General features: G+C 38.5%; 1 protein-coding gene across 1 annotated transcript; it reads left to right on the plus strand.

The window, feature by feature from the left end:
- Positions 1-2,135: 2,135 nt before the first annotated feature.
- Positions 2,136-9,524, plus strand: naa60 (N-alpha-acetyltransferase 60, NatF catalytic subunit). The gene is made up of 7 exons (XM_069674258.1): positions 2,136-2,322; positions 3,089-3,204; positions 3,790-3,919; positions 4,721-4,817; positions 5,817-6,051; positions 7,472-7,637; positions 7,739-9,524. Exons 2-6 carry the CDS (start codon positions 3,095-3,097, stop codon positions 7,626-7,628), a joined length of 729 nt encoding a protein of 242 aa, XP_069530359.1. The 5' UTR covers positions 2,136-2,322; positions 3,089-3,094; the 3' UTR covers positions 7,629-7,637; positions 7,739-9,524.
- The last annotated feature ends 2,037 nt before the right edge of the window (positions 9,525-11,561 follow it).

An 11,561-nucleotide genomic window follows, 5' to 3' on the forward strand; every position in this document is an offset into this window, starting at 1 on the left:
AACTGCAGCTCAACAACGTATATGTGCTGCTTTTTGCAGAGGCTCAATTCATGTTTTATCGGTGAGTAAAATATTAATCCATGGGGAGAATCATTTATTCTGTTACCCTGGTTACATTGTTTTGGAAGTGATAAAGGTGGCAAAGGTTGAAAAAAAAAAAAAAAGAGCATTGAAAGCAGCAGCTGTTGAGTGGTAACCTTTGTTACTGTAATCTTACATACACTGTTTATGTGAGTTTGATTTTGTCAGCAAAAGTGGAACTAAAAACTGTGGTAATGTAAGTGAAAGCATGTAAAGAAAGAAATAAAGCATAGTATCTGCTGTTTAAAAAGAGTCTGAGGTGCATATCTACCTTCGTCTGTGTGGTAAACGAGGACGCCTGTTGTCAGCAGAACACAGAGGTTTCCTTGTGATGATTCCCCGGAGGTTTATCTAAAACATCTCAGCAGAGTTTGTTTTTTTTTTACCTGCAAGTGCATGTGACTTTATCCGGCCTGGGAGGTGTGGGAGAGGAGGTGTGTTGTGGATGGCGTCCAGGGTTTTAGGTGATGTTACATGGTAGTCATGTAAGGTCTTTTGCTCTGCAGCAAAACTGACAGTGATGATGGTCTGATGTTTCATGTCAGCTACAATTTGTCTGTCTGTTTAGAATGCAGTAGAAATACAGAGGATTTCCACTGTTAGACCACTGATATGATTTAGTTTCTTTAAGTACTCAACTCTGTTAGTTAGTAGTTGGTTACAAGACCAGTAGACCTGATAAATTAGTTTGCTGCATGCTGGTTAATCACAAATCTGTTCATTAAAAAAGTATTTAATTAGTACCCTCCATATATAAAGTGTAACTGAAGCGTCATATTCCTCCTCTTTGTGAGACCTCACTGTTCCTCTTTGCATCAGCTGTAGATAACATTTTAGTTAATATGTAAACTTTGTTGTAATAGTAAGAATAAGATAAAAACTACCACTGGAATCTTAAAGGTTACCAATTTTAGAGAAGTAGTTCCTGTGGTTAGAAATTAGATCAGACCATATAGGTGGTTTGATGGATTTGTATTACAGTAAGGATTAACATGGAAACAGTGTGAACAATAGATTACAGTATGTATTAGAAATTACTTTTTTAAAACAAAAATACTAAAATTCAAAATGGAAATATTCTCAATAATTTAAAGACAATTTTCTTTGCTTTTGTATCAGAGCTGATCCTGTAAATGTGTCTCTAGGGAAACACATTTGAATATAATATAAAAGGCATCAGATTTAAATTTCATTTATTTTACTACTGTTTTTTATTTGAACGAGTCAAAGCACACTCACCTCTTGACCTAGATAGTCCAGATGGTCACTAGAGGCTAATTTTACCTGCAGTGTTTGCAGAAGCATTGAGAAGGCAACAGGTGGCAAGAATGGGCAATCTGTAATGGAATGTTTTTGCATTTTACATGGTTTTTCTGCCAAGATGTAATATCTTACAATAAAAAAACATTTGCTGCCATAAAGTGAACATAATTAAATCCTAGTACTAAGATATGTCGTCTCAAGAAATTCACTTGTATATTCTGAAGTAACAGAGTAGCTCATGCTCATTTTTACTAGGCTTATATGAAGATCATAAATCAGGAGCAATATTTTTTTTTCTTAATAATTCATAATCTTGTGCTCTAGAAGTTTTTACTACTTTATAACTGACTAATACTACTGACAATTTAACTGCCACCATTACTTCCTGCCTACTTTTGTAGATGACTATTGTAATATTCTTTTTCGTTTAGGCACTGCCTCTTTAGCAGTAATTCATACACTTTTTTATTTTATATTTTATTGAATGTAGAAATCATAGTAGAGTAGCTGACAATGATTCCATAATAATAAAAAATATGCATTGTTATAAGGTTTTCTAAACATGTCATTGAGCCCTCAGTGTTTCCGAACCCAATCATAATGTAAACATTGTTTTCTTAAAAAGCAGAATTAAGTGTTTTTAATATTTTCGAGACCACACTGCAGTCCAGTAGGCGGCGGTAAAGCACTGATATGTTTGACACCAGCCGAGTAACCAGTAGAAGAAAGCGCGTTAGAGTGACGTCAGTCGTATCGCTGCCACAAACAGGAAGTAAACATCCAGCCGTTATCTAAGCAGGGAGAGTTCTAGGTAGCTTAGCAGCCTGTGTAGCGTTGACACAGTGATGAAACGGTCTTGCGAGTCGGGAATAAACTGGTGTTGTATCATGCTGTGTCCGGAGTAGTACACTGTATCGATTGATACCCAAAGGATTACAATTGTCCTCGACTTTCCTCCGGTCCAGGTGTTGAAACAAGGTACGTTAGCTTAGCAACAACGTTAGCTAGCGGTAGCTTAGGTTAGCTTGTATGCTAAATAGGAGAAAGGCAGTTGTTTCACTGCTTTACAAATTCACTGCGATTTCACGTGTTGTCTTAGGGCGGTAGATATTATTTTGCCATTTCAACAGCACGTTGAAATTTTGTAAAACTTACAGAGATAAGCGGTGTTGTTTGTGTTAGCATTCACAGAGTCCAACAACATTTACCGATGAGAATACAAGAAGATATTTGTATGAAAATCCACAGTAAGGTGGATAATTTGATTTCTCATTTTGCTTCTGTGTATATTGGTAATCTAGCCAACAATAATCGATCAAATGACATGGTCTCCATAGATGTGTATCTGGTTTTGTTATGATGTCAGTAGGCAATTTTTTGTGCAGCTAAAACTCTAAAGAGCAGAGTAGCCACTGCTGTGGTAATGCCTGTTCTGCTCAGCAAGATCTTGTCTTAAGTTAATTCATCACTGTCACTTTTAACCAAAAGTTAAGAACAATCGATGGCAAAAATTTATAGATAGGCCTTTCTTTGGTTGTAATAATAATCTCAGCTGTGAGCATTTAGATGTTTGAAGCTTTATCTACATATTATTCTTTTGGGTATGAATGACACTTGTAACTGTTGTTAGGACTGTTGTAACTGTAGTGAAGAAGGAACAAAGTTTGTTTAGCATGATCTCCTAATTTGCAGGTCAGAGTAACTGACTCTTTGACTCACCAAACCTGTCTGTTGGTCCCTGCAGGTGTGAATGAGTGACGTGGTGCCTCCCACAGCTCTCAGTGAAGTCCAGCTCCGCTTCCTCTGCCACGATGACATAGAGAGTGTCAAGCTGCTCTGTGGTGATTGGTTCCCAATCGAGTAAGAATCATACCAATACATAAAGATACAAACTTTTAGAACATTTCTCAACTCTCAACACCATAGATAAGCACTTATTCATGATAATTTGACTGTAGCAGAAATATAAATTGCATTTTGGTGCATTCACAATGAGTTCTGCCCACTGGGAATTAAAGTATGTAACATCTTGATACTTAATAGATGTGACAGATTTCCTCATGCGCTGCCAAGCCCTTTTAATTTGGTGGCCCAAATGTATGCTTGCGTAAAACAATTTGGAAACAGCAATATAACACAACTTACTACAGGCTTCCTCCGCAGAATGAATCCTGTATTAAGTGATTCAATAAAATTGCATTAGGAAGAAGAGTAAGGGTCAGGATCAGCTGTAATATTTATAATAACTATTCTAAAGAGACTAAAGCAAATCCAATACTTTGAATACTATTTTCTATCTGAAATGTATTGTGCATGCTTTGCTTTGATTTATTGCTGATCATGTTTGACTTGTGTAGTAAGTAATACATAGACTCTTTTAGGACTGTATGACAAACTCATACATCCCCATGCATGAATTCTTACCTCTCCGACTCTTGACTGCAGGTACCCGGACTCATGGTATCAGGACATAACCTCCAACAAGAAGTTCTTCTCCCTCGCTGCCACCTTCAGAGGAGGCATCGTGGGAATGATTGTGGCCGAGATCAAAGGCCGGACCAAAGTACACAAAGAGGTACTGTGTTCATACCTCTCATACAGCCGCAAAGCTTTAATGCAGTATATTCTTTGAAGTCTTTGAGTGTGTTTTTAGTTCAGTGTATCCTCTCTCACTCAGCTGCCTTTTCAAAATGTTTTAAGTGGAACACATAGACATAGTAGAATCTGTTTTTAGTCTGCTAATTAGATGAACCAGATGCCCTTGACTGAGTTCGACTCTGTCATTACACAAGAAGAAGTAAGGGTTAACAAGGTGTTGAGAACGAAATTGTTGAAAAAAGAGCAACAACTAAGTAATTAGTCATTTCCTTTTTTTGCACAATGTTCCTGCATTCAAATGTGCACTTTGAGTCATCTAATTGATTCGATTTTTCAATGTCCAACACTAATGGTTTCAGATCATTCTATGGAAGTCTGTATTAAGGGGTGGTAGGACTTTGCTGGAAAGGTCCGCAAGAATGTGTTAATCAGAAATCTACTCTTCTCACTCTAGTTTTTATAAGCTGTTTGTTCAGTTGATGATGCACCTGCTATCAAACATGATTTCCCTTTTTGAATGAGTTTTTGCATTTACGAATGTACCTTCCCAGAGGATGATTTGCCTATGCAAAGTTGTAAAGTGCAGCTTCCAGAGGGAGCAAACAGAGCATGTTCAGTGACACCAAATGACTTAACTGCGAGATAAAGTTATACTTTCAATCCAATACTGAATCAAATGTGGGTTTTACCGAAAACTCTTATGTGGATTGAGAATGATGAGTCTTTTGTGTAATTTTCTTATTTTATTTCTTTGTGTGTGTATGTGATTGTGTATTAGGATGGAGACATCCTGGCCTCCAGTTTCCCTGTGGACACACAGGTAGCCTACATCCTCAGCCTGGGAGTGGTTAAAGAGTTCAGGAAACATGGCATAGGTACTGCTCCTCTCTCTCTCTCTTTCTCTTTCTCTAACTCTCTCTCTCTCTCTCTCTCACACACACACACACACACACGCACACACGTAGATATGACTATACAGATAAAGGAGAGCGGTGTATGCCGGTGTTCTAAAAACAATTGAAACTGGTTATTGTAGTTTGGCCCACTTATAAACACAACAGTTGCTGCAGCAGCAGCGGCTGTGATCCACAGCTCTTTAAGGCAATGACAAAGAACCCATAGCATTTTAAACACCTTGAGCACCTGATTGCAACAATTTGAATAACAAATTATACTCTCTCAGTGACAGCTCAGGCAAAACTACACACAGCAACATGATACACATTGTTTTCAAATTAAAATATCAAAATCAAATAGTGACTAACTGGGTAACCTAATCTCGGAGGTCAGTCATGAAAACACATCCATTAATCTGCACAGAAATCATAGAAAAACTGTAGAACTTGTCTGAGAATCATCGCCTCAAGTTTTCAATGATAGTTGTCTGTATGTCAATGGATGCACTGCAAAAAAGAACAGGTAATTGCCAATTCAGCATACTTCTTATGGAGCCCTTTTGCCAAATATCTAAGTCTAAAACAAGGCTAATGTTGATGACAAATATCTCTTTACACCAATGATATAAGATGAATTGATTTTAGTCAATTAACATTTTACAATGCACTTGTTCAATGCTAGGCAACACTATCAGGTCTTCATCGACTCCTCACTCTGAATTTAAATGTGAAAGCACACAACAGCTGACGATGGATTGTACACCATGGTTTCATCCAGTGTTTTAAAAGCATGAGATTTGAAATTCAAATTCATCAGCACTATTTAAGATGACTTCAAATCAAACTTGACACCCGCTGCATTTGCACTCACTCCTTGTATAACACTCCAGCAGCTGAGTCACAGCATTTAGTGTAGTTTGTTGCAGGTGTGTTGACTCCCTCACACTGACTAAGCTCTCTGTCCTTTCCACCACTCAGGCTCCCTACTGCTGGACAGTTTGAAGGAGCACATCTCAACGACAGCCCAGGACCATTGCAAGGCAATCTACCTGCACGTGCTCACCACCAACAACACTGCCATCCACTTCTATGAGAACAGGGACTTCAGGCAGCACCACTACCTGCCCTACTACTACTCCATACGAGGCGTCCTCAAAGACGGATTCACATATGTGCTCTACATCAATGGGGGGCATCCACCCTGGACAATATTATATCCTTTTGTGGAAGCAGGAAAAGAAGACTATTGTTTAGTGGACAGTTTATACTTGTTTTTTACTATTACACTTGACACTCTTTACATATAGAGCTGGTCTAGATCCCCTTATTATGTTATTATGTTATTAACAGACACCTAAGTTAATTCAGCATGAGCAGGCACTTGCAGACATCAGCTAGGATAACTTCCTTTAACAGGCAGACACTTTAAGCAGAACATGACCCATAGGTGGACAGAAGTCTGCCGCTACTGGCTGGGTTGTGCGATAGATAGAGGCAGAGAAAGACAGCAACAACAAAAAACTATTACAGCTATGACAATATTATAGATAAGTCTAATAACTGCAATATCAGCTATACCAAAATGGAAATGAAGTATAAATTATAATGATAATGCAGAAGTTGATCTGCAACAACAACCCACAGGAACCTGCCAGACAAGAGAGCACAAACGCACTGTGGAAGATACAAAGTTGGTAACGTGCATTAGTAGGGGATGAATGCATCTAGATAGACAGAGAAGAGGAGACGGGAGCGATGTGTATCGTGTCTTACAGCCGTCTTAGCCTATAGCAGCATAACCAAGGGCTAAGGGACGAGCCTGAGCCAGCCCAAACTGTAAGCTTGATCAAAAAAATAATATTTTAGGGCCTGTGTCCACTAACGGCACTTTTTGCACTGGCAGCACCCACAACCTCAATTTCAGAGCCCTTTTCACCAGCGCTTACTGTTGCTAGGTTATGAAAGTTTTCTGGCAGCACTTCCACTTCCCTTGGAAGTCACCTTATCCTTAATATTTCCTTTTATTGACAGAACAAATAAAACATAAACACAATGGAAAGCAATCCAAGGCATTAGCAGCAGCACTAGACCTGGAAACGATTTTTGCATCCTTGAAAACGAAAGGATTACCTTCTCTTCTGCTATTTATTGACAAAGTTGATATTGGAATACCCTCCCCTTCTTGATTTTGATTGGTCGGTTAGGTAGATATGACTGATGAGCATGCAATGTTCCAGAAGTTGAACTATTTTCAACTGAGAGCGCAGCTACAAAAAACGGCTATTGCTGAGGGAGTTTTTTGTGCTTAGGACGCTGAGTGCTGAAAACACTGAACTGCATTGGCTTTGTACAGAAAATAGGCGCTGCCAGCACAAAAACCTCTGTTAGTGGACACAGGCCCTAAAGCCTACTCTGAAAAGTAGAGAGGGTGTCTGCCTCATGGACTGGTAGATGAATCAACAGTAGGGGACTCTGATAAATGATAGCTCTGCCTCCCATACTACTTTTGAAGACTTTATGCCTAATGATGTATTTTATTCTATCTTGATTACAGAGAGTTTATACTCAGATATGTGTATTTTAAGGCAATCACACAGACCTATCAATTGGATTTCCTTAACTGCCTGTTCCACTGACTATATCCAGCACATCGGTTCCACCCTGGCCAGCCTGAGCCCCTGTTCCATCCCTCAGAGGCTCTACCGACAGGCCCAGTCCCTGCTGCGCTCTCTGCTGCCCTGGTCCAACATCGCCTCCAAGACGGGCATACAGTACAGCAGAACAATGTGACACATCATGGTGGGTGGGAGCTGTGCTAACAGGAAAATATTTTGTAGCTAATGGTCTTTTTTCCATCGATTAATGGGCATCTGATTTTCTCCCTTCTTTTTTTCTTTCAGGTGTGCACCTTCTGTTTCTCATCAGTCTTCCCCTGTACACACCAAGATGTACACGCACACTCACAGTCTCCATATTATACTGCTTTCCACCGCCTGTGTACGACACAGGACTCAGGTTCACCCTCTGTTTGACCGTTCACATACTAGAAAACTATATCCGATTCAGTACACGTTTGGCACTGTTCACACGAGTTATGCCGCTGTAGTTCTTTTAATCAACCAGTCACCACACCATCCCATATATACTACATTACCATATAGTTACAATAGCAACCTGTGTTTACCCAGTCCTACCAAAGCTGAGCAGTGTGAGACCTGCTTTCAACCCACACAGTGGAGCAAAGAGGAGGACCTGTTTCAGATACACCTTGTTGATCCAAGACGGCAAACACAGGTCATAGTTTTGGTGTGAAGGGGATATAAAACACACACACCCATACGCACACTGGGAACCCTACAGAGACTAAAGGTTCAACCCTGCCTATATTTCAGTCTCCCTTCATCCTGTCCACCACTGACACAGAGACTATGTACACTGTTTGTATATTATATATACTAAGCTAATATATAAATTTCTCTCTATGTATGTCTATTCTATGCTGTCCGTAGTTGGAAGATAACCCATCCTGTTCCCTTTTTACGAGTATAGACTGATTCCAGAGTCAATTCCACTTTGTAAAATAGAGACTAAGGAACAAGTTAAATGTGATTTGGACTGTGAATCTAGCTATAACTATAGGCTACTGGGGTAGAATACAGCAGGTTATACGCAGGGAAACTTGAGACACAATGTAGGTGGGTGATATATTTAGTAGCAAACTGAGTTTTTTTTAAAGGGATTCTTCCCTTTTCCCGATACTATCTGATTTGCTGTGTGCAATACTTGAAACTATACTTGTGACATCAGTACAACAACACATGGGCATGTTATTGTATGTTTCTCAGTTCTTACAACACAAAAGCTTCAAGACACATCACATTTTCTGAAGTACTGTTTCAAAGTCTTACGTAGGACTGCCATAATAACTCTTAGAAAAATGGCTTTTGTACGTTGTTTCCAAATGATACCCATGTATAATTCACACCAGACTAAAGGGCAGTTGCTCGGGTCCTGATTTCAGAGGTTTTAAATCGGCTGCAGCCTTTGTCCGTCTGCTCTATGGCTGTAAAATTGCTGCTAATGTAGAGAAATGTATATTTGTTTGTCCAGATTTTAGAAATATGGCCCAGATTAGATTTTATGCCAGCTATAGATGAGTTAAGATAAAGGAAGTAATGTCCCCAAATACAGGGCGTACACCTTGTGCATGCAGGTGTGTATGTCTGTGCATGTTCATGTGCACACAGGGTAAGAAATGAGCACCCAGCAAGTGCCAAATGTTGGTCTGATCCTTCAGTAGTAGACAAATGAGTAAAGTTCACCCAGTATGTCAGTGAGTAACATGTAGTTTTTTGTTTTGTTGCGTTCTGCTGCACTTCATTATAAATTTCAAACCTGATCTAATGTGTCAGCGAGCAGGTCTTAGGTTTTATACGTGACAGCACTGAAAAAGGTAAAGGGTTACTGTGTGGAAAATGTTCATTCATTGTTAAACATTTCTAAGTTCGCCAGCCCCACGCTGGTAACTGTTAAGTAAATTTGCAATAAACTTGTCTCCTTTGATTGATTGTAAAGGCTGAGTCAATGTGACTTCCCCTGCTGTATGACTATTTTACATCGTTGTAACATTTTCTTTGGGATTGTCAAATTACATTGTCATAAAGCTGAGCCTTGTTTTCATTCACATTATGCCATATTTCAAAGTGTTTCACTTAGAGGGAAACCCATTTATTTTATTAATGCACTGTCACTTGTTGGGGGACTTTAAAAAGAAAGGTTTTAAACTAAGAATCGTCCAAAAGCAAGGCAGCAGAGGAAGAAACATCCTGACTTTTAGTACCGAGTCCAGCTGCAGAAACAAAAGATCCTACACTTCCCATAATGCAAGTATAATCCATCAGTACTAGTGATTGCCAATGTTGTTTCTCCAGACTCCCATTGTTGGGCTTTGTCTTAAAAAACAGTGTGCAATGTCCAAGAAATAGCCCTGATGACATCGTTAGGGATATTACCTCATCAGCAGGAGAGGACATTGTACAACTTAATGTTTACAACTGGAGTACCCCTTAAAATACGTTGTGTTCTTACCACCTAAAACATTTAGCGCAACACAGATTATAAACTATATAACACATTATAGGTATTTTTAGTACATGTAGTGGCTTTGTTTTGTCTTCGATGAGGGCTTTACTGCTAAAAAATATGGTTAAAAAATTACTTAATTTACATTTCCTGTCTGTGTATTGTTCTCAACATTCCACAATGTGTTGTTACTTAATGGATGCTCTTGTTGAAGGCAAAAGAGAGGAACGTGACGAGGCTGAAGGATAGTTCAGAAGAGGTCGATTATCCTATTGGGCTCAAAATTGAAACCTCCTGTGTTCCACTGTATGGCTGCCCCAGAGAGACGAAGTACTATGATATGTTGGATACCCCAAAGATGCAAATTTGATGCTTCAACAAATGATGTTGAACACTTAAATAAAATTGAAGTCTCTAATTTGTGGTACATCTGAAAGTTTTTTATAGATTTGGTCGATGAGGATGATTCAAATATTAAGGATAGATTAAGATTTTCCTGATTTTAGCTCAGTCTGGATTAACATTTACACTTACTTAACACTAAACTGATTTGAATACTAGTTACTATACATTAAACAGCTGCACTGTTTGAGCAATAGGTAATGAATCAGTTTCTGAGTAATAAGACACATACACAGAAGTAGGTGAACAGAAATCCAGATTCATTTTCTTTCATCTTAAATTTAAATGTAGTTTTGTCTCCCTCTGCTGAATGTAAGAAGGTCCTCCATTTAAACATGGTCATTTTCCCATTAAATACGTTTTTTGCCCATTCTGTGTGACACTAGAATAATACAAATGTGTATCTCATTGTGCAGCTAATTGTTTTTTTGTTTTTTTAGATCACAGGGTTTTTTCCCCCTTTCTTTCATTATCATTTTCATTTTTTCCAATCTTGGCAGAAATTGGCTTTTATAACAATCCCTAAGAAAATAAATCCAACTGCCATTATTTAGTTTTTCTCACTTGCTTTGGCACATTTCTCCAAACCATTTTAAGGCACCCAGCATTAAGGATTCATTTCCCAAAACCATTCATACATGATGTACACGAAAGTTAACCTGCAAGGCTATGACTTTAATTCACGTGTCAAAATAAAGTTACGTGTCAATGAATAAGTCATTGCCCCTAAAATCTCCTAATTTCCAAACAGTCTTAGCCAATATTTTCAAATTTCAACTATACTTTCCACTTTGTAAAGGAGAAAATCACTTTAGTTTTTTTTATGTTAAGTGACCTGTTGTGTATCTGATTATGTTGGGTGCATTGTCACACCTAACAATAAAATTAATCAATTCATCAAGTAGACACTTCGATGCAAATCAATGCTTATGGGCAGATTAGGGTGAAATGGACTAATCTGTATGTGATTACTTCCAAAATGAACGAATTGCAAGATATTTTGGAGAGTTAAAATGTTAAACTAAGGAGAAAAAATAATCTATCTGGATCACAAAGACATAACTTGTCAAAGTGTTGGCGACATGGCTTTGTCATTGTTGAAGGAGAAATGCTCTTTCTGTTGTGCAAAATTAACAACATTTGTATCAATCAAGATCGGTATGTGGACACATACAAGGTATTTGACTCTGGGTTTTCCTTTCTCTCGAACTTAGAAACAAGGACTGCTTAGACAAGGTA

This window comes from Semicossyphus pulcher, unplaced genomic scaffold (assembly GCF_022749685.1).
Source record: "Semicossyphus pulcher isolate SPU_LCO1_2020_fin unplaced genomic scaffold, fSemPul1.0.p SCAF_23, whole genome shotgun sequence".
In the NCBI taxonomy this organism is placed as follows: Eukaryota; Metazoa; Chordata; class Actinopteri; order Labriformes; family Labridae; genus Semicossyphus; species Semicossyphus pulcher.